General features: G+C 40.2%; 1 protein-coding gene across 9 annotated transcripts in view; it reads left to right on the top strand.

Moving 5' to 3' along the window:
• DOCK3 (dedicator of cytokinesis 3) overlaps positions 1–20045 on the top strand; it is a 189303-nt gene that overhangs the window by 57727 nt on the left and 111531 nt on the right. For all 9 annotated transcript variants that reach the window (XM_064667892.1, XM_064667899.1, XM_064667900.1 and 6 more), the window contains exons 6-9: positions 4141–4289; positions 9510–9594; positions 16907–16948; positions 18337–18491. In XM_064667892.1, coding sequence (XP_064523962.1) covers positions 4141–4289; positions 9510–9594; positions 16907–16948; positions 18337–18491 — 431 coding nt within the window. The remainder of the gene's footprint in view (positions 1–4140; positions 4290–9509; positions 9595–16906; positions 16949–18336; positions 18492–20045) is intronic.

Genomic DNA, 20045 nt, shown 5'->3' on the forward strand with positions numbered 1-20045 from the left:
AATAAATAAATTCCCCCAAGTGAAGTCTGTTTTGCCAGGGTGATAGTTGGTAAATGAACTCTCTGTGTTTATTGCATCCCACAAAAATTGTCATTTGTTCCCCCCCTACCCTGAGCTGTTGGAGAGGGGGACGGAGGAGCGGCTGGCGGGGCCTGGCCCAGGGGAAGGCCCACACCAAAACCGGCTTCTGAACTCCACAGAGTTATTACAGAGCCATGAAAAGAAAAAAAATACAGCTAGAATTCCCCTTTCTGATGCACAGCTTCACACCTCAAGGTCATCCAAGCACTGATTGGTGTGATTTGTTTGTTATAACAGATCAAAGAAATACAGAAAAGAAAGGGTTTTGTATCTGGGGATGGTAAAATAAGGCAACAAGACGTGTTAGAGGACTTGTGCTGCTTGTGAGAAGAGTCCCTGATTCATTAAGGCCATCCAGGTTCTTTGTCTGTGACACATCTTAATTACTACCATAAAAGCTCTGCACAAACACTTGCTTTTATATTCCGGATGCAAAACATTTGCCAAATATGTTTATAAATGCACACAGCAGATTGTTCTGGATGGACTGATAAAGTGCTCATTGCTTGGGAGCTCGTGATAAAGCCAGATGAAAAATGAGAGGTTAAGGGTTGTATGAAAATGTGCTGTAAAACAGAATGAATGCTTACATATCAGACTGACTTGCATATTTTTTATTTAACTACTAACAAGATGATAAAGTTTCAGGTTTGTTTATAGTGCTACTCTAATTAAAATTGAAGTGTTTTAATACTTAAAATTAGGGTTTTTTGTTTCTGGAAATGTGCTGTCCGGGGTCATCCATTTGACTTTAATCTTTACACAGGGGTAGGAATCCTGATCAGCTTCGCTTTAGTGTTGAATTTAAAGTGTGTGGGCTTTTGGGTTGGTTTTTTTGTTGTTTGTTTGGGTTTTTTGTTTGGGTTTTTTGTTTGTTTGGTGTGGTTTTTGTTTTCTTTGGTTTTTTGGGGTTTTTTTTGGCTTGAAAGAGAGAAGGCAGAGGAAAGTCATTAAAACATGTGCTTCTCCTTCCTTCCTTCTCACCCAAATGGAGCTTATTAGTCACTGGACTCTTGTAGTGTGAGGAGGGATGTTATAAACTGGTTTTTTGACTGCTTCAAACTCTGTGCTGCCTGCAAGCCTGGACTGAAGCCACCTTCAGCTGTGTTCTAGCTCTCCTTTCTCTCTCAAGAGTGTTTTCCTTCACTGTCATGGATCTTGCATCTTTTGAGTCTTCATAACTCCTTCCCTGAGATTCCAGCTGCAGCTTCCTGGGCTTTGCACTTTCTCTTCCTCCCTTCCCTGCATGGACTTTGTATCTTCTAGAAGGACACTTTGTGTTTAGCTCTGTCTGTCAGTACCTGTGCATTCTGTTTAAAGCAAGTGAAATACTTGTATTCTGTTATTGCATTTATTTGTATTTAATGTAAGTGCTTCTGATATCTCTGTAAAAAATAATGTTTAAACATGACCATAAAACATACAGTAATTTAACCAGCACAATGTTCTGGACGTGATAACCTTGAACCATCATTACAAGAGTGAGAAAGTGGGTCTTAGCACACTTATTTGGGAAGCCTGAATGTGATGATTTCTGAGCTGATTCTCATGATAATTTCATTGCCAGATGCTTTATTGTTAGTATATACCTAATTTGCTTATTTAATACTCCCAAACGTGTTTTTCTTCATCTTGTGTTAGAAAAAGATAGAACCTTTTCTTGTTCACATAAATAGCATACAGAAATGGATATTTCTCATACCTACTGTCGTCTTCAGCTTATATAGCATTTACTTTTGACCACATTTAGGGATAAAACCTAAACAAAATCTAGTAATTTTATACTTTTCAGCTGTGCATGATAATTTTCCTCACAGAAGTCTTTCAGCCCTCAAAATGTATCTGTTTCTGTTGGATCTGTGTCTGTTTTTCTTTTTTTCAAGCAGGACCAAAACCAGTATAGATGCACAGTTAAAAGATTGTGCATCTTTTCATCTGAAAATTGTTTGATAAGAACAGCAGATGAATCCACTTCCTTCAGCAAAACAGATGTGTAATCAGGTTCAGAGAAATTAAAAAATAGCTTATCAAAAGGGATTGCATTGATGTTTGTTTTCCTGAGTCATGCAAATCTAGTGGTCTTATAGGAAAACAAACTCAAGTAGGTGGAAGTTCTTTTTTCATCTCATCTTTGCTATTTTTGGTGAAACAAGTCAAAACCACTTGCTCTAATAATGTGTTTCAATAGAAAACACTTATGTTTCTCTTTGTGGATGTTCCTCCATCAGCCCTAGTCTTGATAAATGCAGGTGTCTCTACTTAGAGAGCTTTTATCAACCACTCATGAACGAGCAGATCTGGGATCAAGGCAGTGCCAGCTTGTGCAGGCTCAGTGTCAGTCCAGCTAGTCACTGTTTTCCTAAGTGAGACTCACACATTTCAGGCCTTTCAAAGCAGTGGGAATGGAGCTCAGTTGTTTAAAAAACAACATCCAGCTGCAACAGGCGAGCTTGCTTTTCCTCCTGGATTCATGCACACTGGCTGTTCTGTGCAGGGAGGAGACGGGGCTGTGCAGGCAGGAGCCACTTTGCCACACGGTTGTGATCAGCAGATAGTGGAGCAGTTTGGACACACATCCTTATCTTAGGGATGGCCTTGGTTGTTGGCCCCAGACTTGCCTTTTTGGGGACTTCCCATGTAGTTATTTTCTGCAGGGGAAAAAAGTATTTCCTCTTCTGTCTGGTTTTGGGGGATTTGGTTTGGTGGGTTTTGGGGAAGGTTTTTTTTCCATAATTGAATAATACTAGTTCTTTTGGAAAGGATTGTGGTGTTAGTTGTTTGGTTTTTGTTTTTGTTTTTTAAATTGTTTTATTTTCTTTAATGATGATGGTGGTGGTGGTGTGGAGTTTTTTTATTGTCTATGGTGATTTTTCTCTTTCAAAGTAGTTTTACTGGTGGATTTTCTCATTAACTGCTTTAGTCCCTTTTAGAGTGCAGGTAATAAATATTCATATCCCCTCTCAACATAAATACCTGAGTAAATATTAGTAATTGCAATATCAAAAATATTGAGAATATTTTTTTGTTGGGGTGATTAATTGATGCTGACTATTCAGAACCATTCAGTTCACTGCTGACTGAAACCAAGCTTTTTCACCTCTCCATCACTATAAATCTTTGAATTTATTGTATGTTTGGAATAAGCAATCCCTGCTGTGTATAATGAATCCTCTTCTCTATAGCATTAAGTTCCATCAGAAAATGGGCCTCTTAGCAGATTGAGCCTAAACCTTAGGGATAAGAAGTTATTTAGTTTAAATAGCACGAGTTGACACCACTCTTTGATGTAAATATTTTAAAGCATGTAAAAACTGGATTGATGTTCCTCTAGGGCAATTCAATGACAGTGTGGGAACTTATTAATCTCTTTCTCTCTTTCTCTCTTTCTCTCTTTCTCTCTTTCTCTCTTTCTCTCTTTCTCTCTTTCTCTCTTTCTCTCTTTCTCTCTTTCTCTCTTTCTCTCTCACACTCTTTCTCTCTCACACTCTTTCTCTCTCACACTCTTTCTCTCTCACACTCTTTCTCTCTCACACTCTTTCTCTCTCACACTCTTTCTCTCTCACACTCTTTCTCTCTCACACTCTTTCTCTCTCACACTCTTTCTCTCTCACACTCTTTCTCTCTCACACTCTTTCTCTCTCACACTCTTTCTCTCTCACACTCTTTCTCTCTCACACTCTTTCTCTCTCACACTCTTTCTCTCTCACACTCTTTCTCTCTCACACTCTTTCTCTCTCACACTCTTTCTCTCTCACACTCTTTCTCTCTCACACTCTTTCTCTCTCACACTCTTTCTCTCTCACACTCTTTCTCTCTCACACTCTTTCTCTCTCACACTCTTTCTCTCTCACACTCTTTCTCTCTCACACTCTTTCTCTCTTTCTCTCTCACACTCTTTCTCTCTTTCTCTCTCACACTCTTTCTCTCTTTCTCTCTCACACTCTTTCCCTTTCCAAACTTATTAACTCCCCCTCCCCTTTCTTTCCACTGCTTTTCTCCCTCCCTGCCTCTTTCTCTCTCTCCCTCCTCCCCTCTGCTCCCCAAAATGTGCCTCTCCAGAAGCACAAGGTGGATCTTTTCTACAAGCTGCGGCACGTGATGAACGAGCTCATTGACCTGCGCCGGCAGCTGCTCTCGGGGCACCTCACCCAGGACCAGGTGCGGGAGGTCAAGAGGCACCTCACGGTGAGGCTGGACTGGGGCAACGAGTAAGTACCTGCTGCCACCTCATCCTTCTCATTCTTTTCAAGTAGCTTTTATTAACAAAAACCCCCAACACGACGTTTTTTTTTCCACAGGTAGAACGTGGGATTATTGGAAAATCCAATAGAGCTTTTTGCAGTGAGTTTGTTGCACAGTTCTGCTGTTGCTGTAAAAGGAGCTGTTTGCTGGTGGGCCTTTTCTAAGGCTCTCTGCACTTTTAAAAGGATTAGGTCACTTTACTTACTGTGTATCAGTCTAGGAGATAATAGGGAGGATGTGGTCAGAGCTACTAAACCCACATTTTTTTCCACGGACAAGTATTTTAATGGTTGGTGCAAGGCGTAGAGAATCTCACAATTAACAGGGACATGGGAGCTGAGGCTGTGATATTTGGACTTTTTATATAATGACATTTCTCAGAGGTTTAGACTCTCCTTTGTCAGTTCTGTGGTGAATTTGTGGAGGTTTTTTTTTTTAAAACCAGACAACTGCAATACATTCACATAGAAATGGTAATAAATTGCCATTAGGCAAAAACTGGCCCTTGGCCAGCATTGTTTACTCTGAGATGTGTATCAGACAGGTAAGTTGTGCATGACACATGTATGACTCTCACTCTCAGGCATACAGTGACTCCTTTTCCACCAGGAGTGGGATTAGTCCTAATTAGCATGTGGGAGTGGGGAGGAATCCTGTAAGTTGGTGACTAAGGAAGAAAATCCAGTATTTTTCACTAAGCTCTGTTTGACTGAGTTCCTTAGTCACCTCCTCACAATCTGCTCTGAGGGACATACCTGAAGTGTAGTGAGCCCCCAGCTTATGTTTCATGTCTCTCTTGTTGAAAGCAAGCTCTGAAGGACGTGAATAGTTTGCATCATCATTGCTCTGCAGTGCAGAGTTAGATATTTTCCATTCTCATTCCCAGTAGAATAAATGGGAACCAAGAGACTGTTTTTGAACGTTACACCTGCCTGTTTTTGCTCAGAGTTTATGGATGAAATTAGCAACAGGAAGCAGCAAAAATGTTGTAAGAAAAAAGATGAGGAGAGCAGAGAGCAGTTCAGCAATGAAGAGGATAGGTTGTTCTATGAGGCAGCTGTAGACTTTTCTTTAATGTAAAATCACTAAATAGGAAGATCAGTAAGACTGTAAGTTAAATCTAATGTGTGATAGTTATGGAGAAGCATCAGTGAAATCAGTAAATATGAGTGTGTTCATGATTATGTTCATCTGCTCAGGATGCTTGTGTGGGGAAAGAAGAACAGGTATTGAACTCCCTAGAGAGAAAGGTACATAACAGCAGAGATACTTGCAGTATTTAAATTTAAATGTCTGGGAATTGGAAGGTATATCTGCAACGTTGCTCTTTTCCATAGAATTTCTGGAAGAGTTCTTCCACTTTCTTCTGTCTCCCCTCTCTTGAGTTTTACCATAAAACTTAGGACCACCTGTCTCAATCTGCTAAAAAACCTGATGATTTTCATATGTATGTTCACACAGTACTGCCCTTTCTCAAATATTATAATAATGTTCATTGCTTATTCTGTCATAATGGAGATTTGCAAATAAAAGAAGTGAAAACCGTTGTTATTAACATGCCTTGTTGTTGGCTGAGAAGGTTGAATACCTGCAGTTCGAGCAGGGCTTTAATTATTCAGGGTAGAACCACCCAACATGAGATATTCCATGACCAAGTAGCTTTCAGGAAACAGGTAATCTTACACATCTGGGATGTAGTGTTTGCTAATTTAGTGAAAGCTACTTTTATCCTGCCATTGGTCATTACTAAGTGATATTGTTTGGGAAGGAGTGATGCAAGCGTGAAATGTTTGGCACTTCTGGCACCACCAGTGAGGGGAGGATTTTCAGTTTGTTGAACTGGTGTCATTTTCCCCTAAATACACTGACAGTGTTTCTGGAAGCCATTTCTTATTTGTCTAAGAGAAATAAAATGATACTAAATGAGGCTTTGATATACTGAGAGAAGGAATCCAAGGAAAATTGGTGGCTGCAAAATTAAAGTGGAAAAGATCAAGGTAAAGTGAACATTTTTGGAGGAGAGGAAATGAGATCGTGCCCACTGCAGAGACGTGATGAGCTCTCCCAATCTGTTCTTCAAAACTGGATGTTCATCTTAAAGACCTTTTTTTTTCAGTCTTTAGGCATATTGCTGCAAGGTTCTTCTAGGAAGAGTTGTTAGGACTTGTGGGTTTATTAATTCTAAATGCTGTAGAGTTTGTATTGTAAATAAATGAACATACTGTCAATTAGGATCATTCTTCAAATTTGCCATTAAACCCAGACTGATTTTCTCTAGAAGCCCAGTTAACATTGTGTGTTCATCCCTTTCAGGATTGAAGAGGTCTGTAATTTTGTCAGTCAGTTTGTTTTTATATTACTTGAGAGAAAAGTATGTAGTGATTTTAGGTGGTGGATTTCTAAATTATTTTTCTCCCAAAGAAAGGGAAAATTCTAAAGACTTCTATGTAGAAAAGGGAGAATGTCTAAATGGCAGGTGGAAGTATCCCAGGCATGTGCTATCAAGAGGTAATTCATGGGTTTGGGGATATTTTGTAGGTATAGTTGGTAAATATTTTTGAAAGGCGGTTCAGTGTGAAGGCAGAATAAAAGAGCACAAGAATTTGCTTGTAAGAGGAAGTATTGTGGAGAGAGGAACTGTCAAATAAACAAACCAGCACATTATGTAATTTTTATGCATGCTATGTTTTGGAGAAATACTGCTTGGCAGCTGCTGCCCCCAGTATTTGCTAATAGAGAGTGAAAGTGGGCCACTGCCTGTCGTTGCTGTTCCAGGCATTCTGTTGTCAGTCCTGCACAGACTAAAAAATAATTGATACAAATGGAATGTATAAAGCTGAACTTGCACCTGCACAGCAAATGGCAGCGTGTTGGTACCACAGCAGAGACACCTTTATTTGCAGGGAGCAAGTGTTGTGCAGGATTAACATAGTATTAGAGAATGAGAATCTTCTGGGCTGAAAATCCACGGTGTTAAGGGATTTAACTAAAAATAGGATATTAGATAAGTTTCACAGGGATGCTCCTGCAGTTGTGTTGAACATCATTAAGTAGAAGATAATACGTTTGTCATGTGTTGAGTAATGAGTCCAACCACTGTTTGACCTCAGTTCTCCAGAGAGTTGGGATGATGCAAAAAAACTTTGCAGTGATCTCTTACTGCCTTTACCTGTTACCATTTTTATAAGTAGGCTCAAATGGCAGCTGCAGTCAAGGATTACCTGGTGCATTCTTGTTTCAGTCTTTTTCTTTTGGTAAATAGATACAGTCATTTTCATCTTTGCAGCTGCAGTTTTCAGATGCTCGTCCTGAGCCACAGATAACTTGTGTTTGATGGGCTTAATCAAAACAAAACGTGCCGAAGGTGTAAAACCATCACTTTCACAATGGGGCATTAGAATTTAGAAATTGGTATTTGACATGAAACTGCACTGAAGAAGAAAAACAGTTCCTTATTTTTCCATTGAAAATATAATTGATTTTGGCAAAGAACTAAGAATGTGGAAACTCCAGTTTGTCAGTAGGATATTTTAATGACTACAATGTTGCCTAACAGTTGTTTGCCAGCAAGGGAACCAAAACTGAGCTATATTTTGAGATGTGATGGTTTAGGGATATAAATAAAGAAGGAAAATTGCATTAGAAGTTTCAAAAAGAACTGAGGAGTTTGGAAACTTCTGGGTCAAATGTTTCAAAGTCTGTGGTGAGCAAAGGTGAGGGAGCTTCTCCTACAACCCCCTGGTTCTCCCTTCCTGTTGTTTTAAGCCAACTGCTCAGAGAGAGACTCTGTTGCCTGCAGCCTTGTGTTTATTGCTCCATACAATTACTCTGCAGTACCAGAGAGGTTTTTTCCCATAAAATTTTTCATTTGCCATCAGGAACAAGTCTGTGCAGAATGTTTCCCTCTCTGATTACAAAATTAAATTGACTTTTGCTTTTCTTTTGTAGTTAGTGACAGAAGGAGTGCAAAGGTAGTTCGTGAGGGCACCTCTTCTGTAATTTTTTTTTCTTTAGGACTATTAAGAATTTCAGTATAAAATATCCATAAGTGAAGAGTCAGTTACATAAGACAAAAGCAGGAAAATGGTTAATTCATGTGTTTCTTTAATTTACTCTTAGTGTGTGTGTTGAGAGTAGATTTTTATTGTGATGCTCAGAACTCTTTGTACCTCAGAACCTGTTGATCCATGGAGCAAAACTTGGGTTTTGTCACCCTTAAGGTTGTCTTGTTCTGCAGTTTACAGTTATTAATTAATTGTTATCAGCTTTTCATTTATTTGTCTGGATGAAAAATATTATTCTGTCTGCTGCTCACATGCAGCTGTGACTTGAACTTCTGCCTTTACTGCTGAATTCCTTAACTAGTCATCTTTTTTGCACTGGGATACTTTTTTTTAGTAGTTTATATATTTGATTGGAGCCAACATATTCTTTTCAGAGTAATTAAAAGACTTTTGTGTGTGTGTGTTACAAATACAGATTAAAGTTCTTGTTATTGCAGTTATTATTTATTATTTAGAAAAAATGCTAAGTTTACATAGTGATGAAGTTGGGGGTTAAGTTGTACGAACACCAGGAATATCAAAGCAGCTTCCCAAGGCTCAGGATCTGTTTGCACATTTGAACAGGGCTGCTGATGGAACTTTTTCATTATTTGGTGAAGGAACTTATTCAAATCCTGCAGCAGAAACCAGAGTACAGGCTTTATTTGCCTGTGACTTTCCCGTGTTTGAAATTACCTTGTTTTGGGTACTGCACCAACATATTGGCCAAAAGCCTCACCCTGCAGTAATTGCTGGAGCTCCACTGAGGTCAGGGAACAAAAAGTAACAAGTTCATGGTGGGGTTTTGTTTGCTAATTAATTTTATTTAGAAGGGTATCTGTTTATTGACTCACAGTTGCAGTAAGATGAAGCAGTTCAGTATTTCCCTGTGGCTGCCCCTGTGAGCACATGTGGCAGGTCCCAGGGAACACTGACGTGTTACACTCACCACTGCTCCTTCCTTCTCTTTGCAGACACCTGGGCCTGGATTTAGTGTGACACTCACCACTGCTCCTTCCTTCTCTTTGCAGACACCTGGGCCTGGATTTAGTGTGACACTCACCACTGCTCTTCCTTCTCTTTGCAGACACCTGGGCCTGGATTTAGTGTTACACTCACCACTGCTCTTCCTTCTCTTTGCAGACACCTGGGCCTGGATTTAGTGCCTCGGAAGGACTTTGAGGTTGTGGATTCAGATCAGATCAGTGTTTCAGATCTCTATAAAATGGTAAGAAATCCGTGGGAGATGCCTCTGGGTTTTGACTACAGGAGGGAAAGAAGGGAAAGGTTTTTTTCTTCACTCTTACATGTTTTCTTGAATGGTGCTGTAGGCTGAGTCCTCTTCATGTGCATCCTGACCACCAGAACAGTGTCTCTGGTACCCTGAATTTAATAAGAATGAAGCAACTTTCTTTTGGAAATGGCATACTTAGATACATTTGAATCCCAATTTATAAAGTAACATGATGTGAGAACTAGTGAAGGTTTCTCTGAGTCCAGAATATCGATGAGAGCCAGTGTTTGATTCTTTCAGGAGATTTGGGAATGAAGAATTAAGTGAAAAGTCTGCTTTTAGGAGTTGCATGGATAATAAACACCTTTGCCCTGTTACAAAGATTTTTGATCTCACAGAAAAGGGGGGGGAGACCAGTGAATAATTAAATTTAAGCCAAACTATTCCTTGAATGTTAAGGCCATCTCTGTTGTGTGGCAGTGCCCTTTAGAAAACACATGTGGTGCATATGAATAAGAATATTTGGGCTTTCAGGTGAGGTAGTTTAATTCCTTTACTGGAGTAAATTCCAAATTGTATCATTATTACAGTCCTATAGTGAAGTTACAGTTGTTCTGGAAATGTGAATTGTGCCATTAATGAACTGTAAAGTCATCAGTGTGCATTTTACAAGTTAACCATGTTTGGATTCTTTGTTAGTAGGAATAATACTATTAAAGATAATTTGGTTTGGACTGTGTAAAGGGAGAAACAGCATGTAATGTTCAGCATGTAAACAGCATGTAAAATTCAGGAAAGTGAATGAAAACCCTTCCTCAGATGCTATTTTATCTAAAAAAGCCCCAAAACAACACAAACAAAAAACCTCAGCAATTGTTTTATACAACTTCTCAGCTTAATGTCTGCCAAAGAAAACAGTGGCTTTCCTACATAAGTACTGTTATAGTGCCACTCACTTCTAGTAAACTTTCAGTTTTCTGTTTTAAAATGAATTTGACTTTTGGTTGTGTAAGATTAGGGAGTGATAGGTCTGTGTCTAGGTGGAGTTTTTTGATATGCAAGATGTACTTTTCCCTGAAACAAAAGCATGTTTTATAAGCAATCTGATGCTGTTGCTGGTTGGGATTATTTGCACCATTTAACAGTGGATTTCATGGAAAAAAATAAGAATTATTACTTAAGAAATATGGAAGTGCATCACTCTGTAGTGCTAATTTTTAATGTTTGTTCCTACTTTGCCATAGTCTGAGGAGAGTTTGGTGCTATCACAGCCAGAGTTTTCCTTCAATACAGTCTGGAAATAACTTGGTACCAAATTCAATCAGTAAGGACTTGGAGAATGCAGGATTAGTTGCTGGCAGGACTGGTTTTTTACTCAGTGTTTCATTCTGCACGTTGTCTTACTCTGAATACTTGGAGTACTGCAAATAACCAGTATTTATTGTCAGAGCAGTCTGATTATGTCCCTCAAGTCCTGAAGAGAATGTCCCCAGCACATTGTGCTGCTCCATCCTGGGCTGGTATCAGGACCCAACCATCAGTCACTTCACACTTCACTGTTACTGCAGTTTGTAGATTCAAGAAGACAGTGCTGTCTGATCACATCTACCTCATGTCAGGAGGCAATTTCAGGAACCAAAGCAGCTGAAAAACTGTTGTTTTTGTAACACTAAATTTGTTAGAAATTAATGGAAGGGAATATTGGTGATTTTAGGTAGTTAAAGGTTTGGGGGTTTTTATGTGGTTTGGGGATTGTCTTTATTATTTAACAAAACCACAGGGAGAGAATCCTCCTTACTCCTGGCAAAATACTGCAAGGATTCTCAAATGAGCAGCCAGGTTTTACATTGTACGTTTGCAGGAATAGTTGGGAGAGCCAAATTACTTTCTCCTATTTGCAGGGTTGTAGAATGTTAAATGTATCATGGGAAATAGTCTGGTGTTAGCAGAGCAGTGGAGGAGGGGACACCCCAGGCTTTCCCCTCTGTCACAGTTTGTTGTCAGGCACTTTACACCGAGTCATTAGACTTAGCATGGCTCTCCTTGGTAAATTTGGAGTCTTCAAATCTGAGCATGTTTTTTAGCTCTCATGTTTCATTGCTAAGTATATTTGTGACTACTGTATGATACTGTGTTCATCTCCTTGTCAGAACTGTTGTGCTTTGAGGCCTCGTCCATCCTGTTTCTCCAGGTTACTCATTATGAAGCAGAATGCCAGTGGCTGCAGGACAAGCAGCATTTGTCAGGAGTTGTTCCTTTGCTCCTGAAGGAAACCAAATTGCCCTTTTCGTATGGCAATGTTTGTGATTTTTACCAGTATGACAGAACACTTTAAAAATTTATATTGCTTTTGAAATGGTGGGAAAATGTGTTCTCAGAATTCCACCACAGAGCTCCGTGCTGGAGCTGCCGCTGGATTGAAGTTGTCATTTAGGAACACAAAGTCCTGCAGAATGTCAGAAACACTTGGATGGCACTTTTTAGTGAAGGGGGTTACAAGACACAAATGTCTGAAGTTGTTTCAAAAATTGGAAATGTTCAAAGCTGGTGATTAAATAAGTTTAGCTGTTTTATAAATTTATTGATTTAGATGTGTGTCTGTGGGAGGTGCATGAAAGGCACAGCTGTTGGCTGTGTAACTGCTACAGCTCAGCCATTTCTTCCAACTGTATGAAAGAAGTTTACCCTAAGTTTACCAGAGTTCCTAGTAAACAAAGTTCCTAAATGAATAGCTTGAGATTAATGCTGCCATCACCTCATAAGTGCTTATGCTTTATTCAGATGGGAAATGTGATTGGTAAGAAGGCATAGTTATAAAACTTGAAGATGATAATTCAGTTGCCCAGAACTCTGGTAGAAAAGGAAACCAGCTGGACACAAACTGTGCAGGAAAGCACTGAAATCTCGTTGTGTTTCTTTTTTGGTTGTTGTTTGTGTACATTTGGTTCTAAACCCCAGGAATAAGTCAGATGAGAATATGAAGATAAAAAGCAGTTTGAGACTGACTTGGTAATGATGAGATTCACTTTTACTAAGCATTGTCAGGAAAGGGAGGATGAAGAAAAACACTAAAAACTCATATTGGTAGATAAGATATCCTGAGAAAGAAGTTTGATGGGAAGAGAGAGGGGAGGAGAATTGATATCTGTTTCAGTAAATTAAGAACCACAAGATTCTCACTAAGAAGCAAAGTTGGATAAATTAAGAATTCTTTGTCATTAGAGTGAAAGGGATATCGAGGTTACCAAGAGCAAGAATAGAAGAACAGAATTGTAGCAAAGTATAGTAGAATACCACAGATGAGTAAATAAAAAAATTAGAAAGGCAATGCACAAATTCAGTAAAACAGGCAAATATGGTCAATTGTATCAAGAAACAGTTTCATATAAATAATGTGGTAGTAATTGGGAAACTAAAGAAATGTTTTGTACTGGGGGAAACCAGTTGGCACACGGTGCAAGAAAATACTGTGGCATTTAATGTCCTTACCCTGCTGAATTCTGATAAGCTGGTAACTTTATGTAGTAGTTATCAGTTGAGATTGAGAACTATATGCATGTCAGTTGGGATGTCTGACATCAGACATGTAAGTGATAACCATTGGAAAGGTGGGTAAGGTTCCAGAATGCAGCAAAGGGCAAGCAAACTTTACACCTTAAAAAAAAAGATGTTGGAGGAGGAGAAGCTAATAGTTATCTGCCTGTAAAAAATGCTGGGGGTAAAAAACATTAGTTATTTGCAACAAGAAGGTGAGTAACAGTGAGCATTAACTTCTTCAAAATAAGCAATTTTTAGAAGTTACAATGTACTTCCAGAACAAAAATAAGTCTAGTGGATAGAGGAAAAGCAGCTGATGCCATATTTCAATTTTCATAAAGGTTTTAAATATTTGGTTGTTTTTTTTTTAATTGGAATTCTCCTAAAGTCATTAGTTTCAGATGAAATTACTGTAAACAGAGAGCTAATTAGAAAACCCATACTCAAAAAAAAGTGAAAAATGTTTGTCAATAATTTGATCAAATAGGAGGGATGAATCTGCTGAATTTCATGTTTAATTAAGGACCAGATGCTGAAACAGGGAGTCTGCTTACTAAATATATAAATTCCACAAAGTTGGAAATAGTGTGTCTGACTCTTTCATGGGACTAAAGGGTCAGAATTCCAAATAATGTAGAGAAATTGAAGCAATTATACAAGAAGTGTAGGCTACAAGTGAGAATCATCAATGCAAGGTTTGAACTTCTGCAGTTAATTGTTCTCTCTGAAGTACAGGCTGGGACACTACAAGCTTAAGTGGGTTTGTAGAGGAGATATGAGTATTATAATGAAGTCACAAGCTGAATTAATTAATCTTTTCATCCTAATGATGGACAAGACAAAAATCAGTGAGCTGAGGTTACAATAACAAGGAATCAGTTTAAGCATCAGAAAGCACTTTGATAAGGAAAGATATACTGAACATCTTATCTGCTCAAGTTTGCACAACTTTACCAGGCAAGTCCCTTTTGGGAAAAATAAAACTGATTTTTTTTTTTCTAGAAGGAAGATGGATAATTTCCTAACAGTCCTATTTTTATGTCACCTTGTCATGCTGTTCAGGTTGGAAGGGGCCTCGGGGGAGATCTAGTCAAGCTTCCTGCTCTCAGTGCAAAGCCAATATTGAATTCAGCCCAGGCTGCTCAGAGCTTTGTCCTGTTGGTTCTTGGAATTCTTCAAGGAAAGATTCTGGGTCCCTGCTCTAATGCTTGGCTGCCTGGATGGGGTTATTTTTTTCCATGTTGGGAAGTTGGGATACCCCATGCTGCAGTTGATGCCCGCAGTATTTTGGCTGCTGTGAAACTCTGTAAAGAACCTGTCTCAACTTGATGGTAACTTCATAGTTATAGGAAGGCTGCCCTCAGGTCACCCACAGACCTTCCCTTCTCCAGACTCAGAATGCTGCATTCCCTCCATCCTCCTCACACACCCTGCACTCCAGCTCCCACCTGCTCCCCTGTCCCTGGCTGAGCACGGGGCCATATTTCAGCTGGGGTTGACTGAATGCTGAGTAAAAGGGGATAAATGTTCCCCTCAGTGACAGTGGCTACATTCCTGTTAATAGAAGCAGTAAATTGTTGAAGGTCCTTGCTGCCAGAGTTCTCTCTTGACTTATGTTTGCCTTGCTTTAGTAGGACCCTGCCAGTCTGCTGCCCCCGATTTAAAGCCATCTGGGAACTAATGAGACTGCAGAGGTCTCAAGGCAGACCTCTAAAGAATACACACCATCAGCCACTACCTTTGGAGCCTGACAATCCAACTGTTTATTGGGCTTTTTGGGCCAGTATATTCAGTCTACCCATCCAGGTGTACCTTTACAACATGGGTACAGGAATGCTGTGGTGAGGGCCTTGCTGAGCAGAGGATAGACAACAGCCACTAGTCTTCCCTCATCTGCTGATCAGGTCATTTTACACCAGAGCAATCACTTGATCCAGTATGATTTACCCTTGGTAAATCCACATTGGCTACTTTCCATCACCCTCCCATCCAAGTACCCAAAAATGGCTTCCAGGAGAGCATGTACACTTTGGGCACTTTGCTTAGCAAGGGTGTGTAAAAGTAACTCATCAGTGATTGTATTGTGATAGCATGGTCCTGAAACATAAAAGCAGAGAGTTAGTGAAATCTAATCTTTTGATTGTGGAAAAATATAAAACCTGATTGGTTTTTTGGCCACTTATTGTTACAGATTTACCTCAGTGTGCACTGTGAGCACTGAGGAAACTGGAGCTCTTCGGAGCACGTCTCATATTTATGTTGCTTGAGTTTCTCACCCACTTTTTTACTTGGATTTAAAGATGAATTTTAGTCAAAAGAAGCCAGGGCACCTTGAGCAGCTTAAATAACTGGTCTTTTCTGTGCCAGCTGGTTCTGAGTGGTTGCAGGTGCCAGAAGATTCAATACACAACCACCTAAACTTAGGGGGTTTCTTGACATTCAGAAGATGATGCAGTAGTTAGACAAACAGTGGAGCTGGAGGTCATTATCTCTTTTACTGACAGTGTGAAAGAGGACATTTTTATAACTGTGAATGTAAACAGGTGTCAAAATATGCCATTTAGAATCAGAGTTGGTTAGTTTGGAAGAGACCTTTAAGATCATTGAGCTCAGCCATTAATCCAGCACTGCCAAGGCCACCACTAAACCATGTCCCCATGTCTACACATGTTTTGCATCCCACCAGGGATGGTGACTCCACCAGTGCCCTGAGCAGCCTGTTCCAATGCTTGGCAATGCTTTCAGTGTGGAAATTTCCCCTAATATCCAGTCTAGTAGTGAGGGGACCAAAACTGAGCCCAGGATTCAAGATGTGGCCTCATTGGTGTTGGATACAGGGCCCTTCTTGGCAGCCAAACTACTCCTTATGCTACAGTGTAAATGTTGGGTCAGAATAAGGTGTTGGGTTTGTAATAGAAGGGGAGAGAGATGGGCCAAATGAAGAGAATGTTTAATAAGGTGTGGTAGTGTCAATGGTAATATTTCAGTTTAACATGCTGATGTTGAGATGATGAGCAGGGAACAGACATGGCAGAGTCATTAATGATGTTTTTTTAAAGCTCTCTGAAACCTTTTCAATTTAGATTAGTATTTAAATCTCCCTTTGGAGATTAAATGGGTTCAGTGAGTCTTGCAGTCCATTTTCTGATTATAACATCTCCTTCTAGCATAAAGGGCTCTAAATACAGGATCATCCTCTGAGTTCCCCTTTGGACATGTAGCTCGTTATGCTGATACTTCTTTACAGGTGTTGGCAGCTGAAACTGTAGAGGAGTCTTCAGCCATTTATCAAGATTTCATCTTCTGATTAGAGCAAAAGGTTAAAACAAAGTCTAAAATCCATCTTTCATTCTAGATGTCTGATTCTTTTTTTTAACAAATGCACCTTACTGGTAGATGAGGATTAGTGGTGAGGTATCTCCCTGTTTAACAAGAGAACACATGGGTTGTACAGTATAGGGTGATGAACTCTTGAGAAATGCTATTACACTGTTGGAAATTCTTTCTAGCTTGTGACTGCCATTTCCTTTAAAAGTTAAGGTAAACACCCCTGTAAATGGAAGTAGTTAGGCTAAGAAATGGCTTAACTGAGAAAAGCCTTTAGGAAAGCTGCTAGTGGTCTTGTGAGTGATGATATACTGTGAAAAAAGGCCGAGTAAAGTTGGTAATAATTTTAAAAGTCATATTTTACAATTACTGTTTTAATGCTACACAGATATAAATATTACTTTCAAAAAGGTTTAAATTTTACTATTTTGTGTCTCCACAGCATTTGTCAAGTAGACACAGTGTCCAGCAGAGCACGTCACAGGTAAATACCACCCACATTGAAATTTTTTATTGTTTTTAAGTGTATGTAAAGGTATGAGGGAGATTATTGGGTAAGCCCCTACCCATAGAACGTTTCCTCAGAAGATCCTCAGATATTTAAGTCACTAAGGTCCTTCTTCAAATTCCATTTAGGTCTTTTTTCTTTAGCTCTGACTGTTCTTAAAAGATCATCTTCTGTAGAGAGATCAAAAGCCTCACTCTGCCCACATGACTCTTCTTTCTACCTGCTGACACGTGGCTTAGTGGCTTCTGCCTCACATACCCTTTCTGTAGTAATGTAATCCATTCCTGGGCATGGGATCTGCCTTTGATCTGTACAGAAGTCTGTGCTTCCATAGGTGCCTGTCCTTAAAAGAATGAGGATTTACTTGGTTTCAATTTAAAATCCAGAACAAAATTCCTTTTAAACCAGTACAAATCTTGAGTTGGAAGGCTGGAAATTTTAAGATTTTCTTTGTTGGTGTGTACCTGTCTAGAGAGCCTCGTGAGCTTAGGATATTCATGCAACTTGTTGATTAGGATCAGCATAAATAGATGCAAAGGGGTATAAAACTAAAAGCATAAATTTGCTTCTAGTTATCCCCCCTTGTTCCTTGGAAGCAGAGCCTGCCTGCCTGGCTCCCTCCTCCTGTCAGGGAGTTGTAGAGAGCGAGAAGGTCCCCCCTCAGCCTCCTTTTCTCCAGGCTGAGCCCCTCCAGCTCCCTCAGCTGCTCCTCATGGGACTTGTGCTCCAGACCCTTCCCCAGCACTGTTGCCTTTCCCTGGACACACTCCAGCCCCTCAGTGTCTCTCTTGCAGTGAGGGGCCCAAAACTGAACCCAGGATTTGGGGTGTGGCCTCACCAGTGTCCAGCACAAGGGGATGGCTACTGCCCTCATCCTCTGGCCACATAAATGACATTTGTAAATGAATTACAGCTTCTAAAAAGAAATAATGGAATAAATGTTATTCTTAAAAATGCTTTGAAGTCCATCTGCTTTAATGGAAATTCCACTAAAGTCCATCTACTTTAAATGGAAATCATCAGGAACCACCCTAGCACATCTTATTATAGTTCATTTTCACTACTAGAATAAAGCCAAAATCTGAGAAATAGGATTGACTTGGTTTACTTGATAAAATCAAATTTCAAATGCATAAACCATTTATTTCATATCTACTTGGTTATCCTGGTTTCTCAAACTATTGAAATTATAAGTGGAAAAAACGGAGGAAGAAAACTTAAGCTAGCATGTGTCTGAGGCAGAATATATTTGAGATTGAACTTCAGTGGAGAAAGGAGAGCAGAATCTCAGTTAAAGTGATCAGCTTGGTCACGTGTCCTTTGTTTGTGGAGAAGCACAAGTGATTTTCCCTGGTTTTGGGTAGGTGGACACCATCCGTCAGCGCCACGGGGAAGCCTGTCGCATGCCAGTGCCTCACCACTTCTTCCTCAGCCTGAAGAGCTTCACCTACAACACAATTGGAGAAGACACAGATGTCTTTTTCTCTTTGTACGATGTCCGAGAAGGCAAACAGATCAGGTAGGGGTGTGTCAAATAACTGAAAAGCTCCCTAGGGAAACAGTTCTGTACAAAAGATACACACTGGAGAAAAAACCTGTGGTCTGTTCCTGTGACACAGCTGAAAGGACAGAGCTGGCAAATCATGAGTTGCCGGCCCTGCAGTGCAGGCATGGGAATATCAGTAATAGTGGTCTTTGCATGTGAAATTTAGGGAAGCATTAAAGGCACAGAATGGCTGGATTTTGTTCAGGTTTGTGACTTTGCCTCCCCACGTTACTGAGGGTCTTGGTGTCTCGTAGCTGCCTTCTTAGGGTTGTTGCTTAAGAATCACTAATACAGGCAGGGCCAGGCTGTAGGACGGGTTTGAGAGCACTGCTGTGTGCCTGGGTGATGAATTGAGGCTCTTTAACTCTCCTCCACTCCTTGCCTTACAGGCCTGTCACTAAAAAGCTTGTTGTCATCTCTCTGCTGCCATCAGTATAAACTATTCACATTCTCTGTGCTCGCAGTACATTGAGCTAATTGGTACCAATGTTCACAAACATGAGATGTGCTGGATTTCTCCTTTACAGCTGTGTGTTTTGAAAACAGCAGAATACATAGAAGAGTATTGCAGCATTGATGTTGTGTCTTGGAAATTTAGTAAGTGTGACTTGGTCTGAAGTACAGCATGTCTGTGGGGTGTTCTGAGTTTTGGTTAAGGCATGTCCTGACAGTCAGCACAAACCGTATTTGCTGCCATAGTCAAAACTCTCCCAGTTTGCAGCAAATTAGATTTAGAGTTGTTCCAAAGTGAGGGAAGAGCCACAAAATGTTCTTTACTCTCTTCAGAAGAACATTAGTATGTGAATAATGCTCATCCAAGAAAGTTTAGAGCAGAATGATAACAGTTTTGTAGCTCTTCAGAGTACAGCCCACTGTAAAATTGATCTATATTGGGAAGCTCTGATGACTTGATTACATCTTATAAATATGTCTGCCACTGTTTATTTAAGCAACCTTTAGATTGTCCCATAGAATATTGCAAGAATGCCCAACCTGACAGAACACGATGCTTATTTTACCCTTCAAGTGAGAAACACTTGTTTTGATCATAGAGTATCCTGAGTTGGAAGGGACCCTCAAGGATCATCCAGTCCAACTCTTGGCCCTGCACAGACAACCCAGCAACCCAACCCTGTCCCTGAGAGCATTGTCCAAAGTTCCTTGAGCTCTGCCAGCCTCAGGGCCGTGCCCACTGCCCTGGGGAGCCTGGTCAGTGCCCAACCACCCTCTGGGGGAAGAACCTTTTCCTGAGATCCAACCTTATCTTCTCCTGACACAACTCCAGGCCATTCCCTCGGGTCCTGTCGCTGGTCACAGAGAGCAGAGATCAGTGCTGTCCCTCTGCTTCCCCTCATGAGGATGTGGAAGGCCTGAGAGATCTCCCCTGAACAGCCCAAGTGCCCTCATCCCCTCCTGTGGTTCCTCTCCACTCATCATCATCCTCGTAGCTCTCCTTTGGACACTCTCCAGTTGATGTAGTTCAGGAGTTCATGCCTATGATTCCTCTAGTAAGAGAATTACCAGAAA

This window comes from Pseudopipra pipra, chromosome 11 (assembly GCF_036250125.1).
Source record: "Pseudopipra pipra isolate bDixPip1 chromosome 11, bDixPip1.hap1, whole genome shotgun sequence".
In the NCBI taxonomy this organism is placed as follows: Eukaryota; Metazoa; Chordata; class Aves; order Passeriformes; family Pipridae; genus Pseudopipra; species Pseudopipra pipra.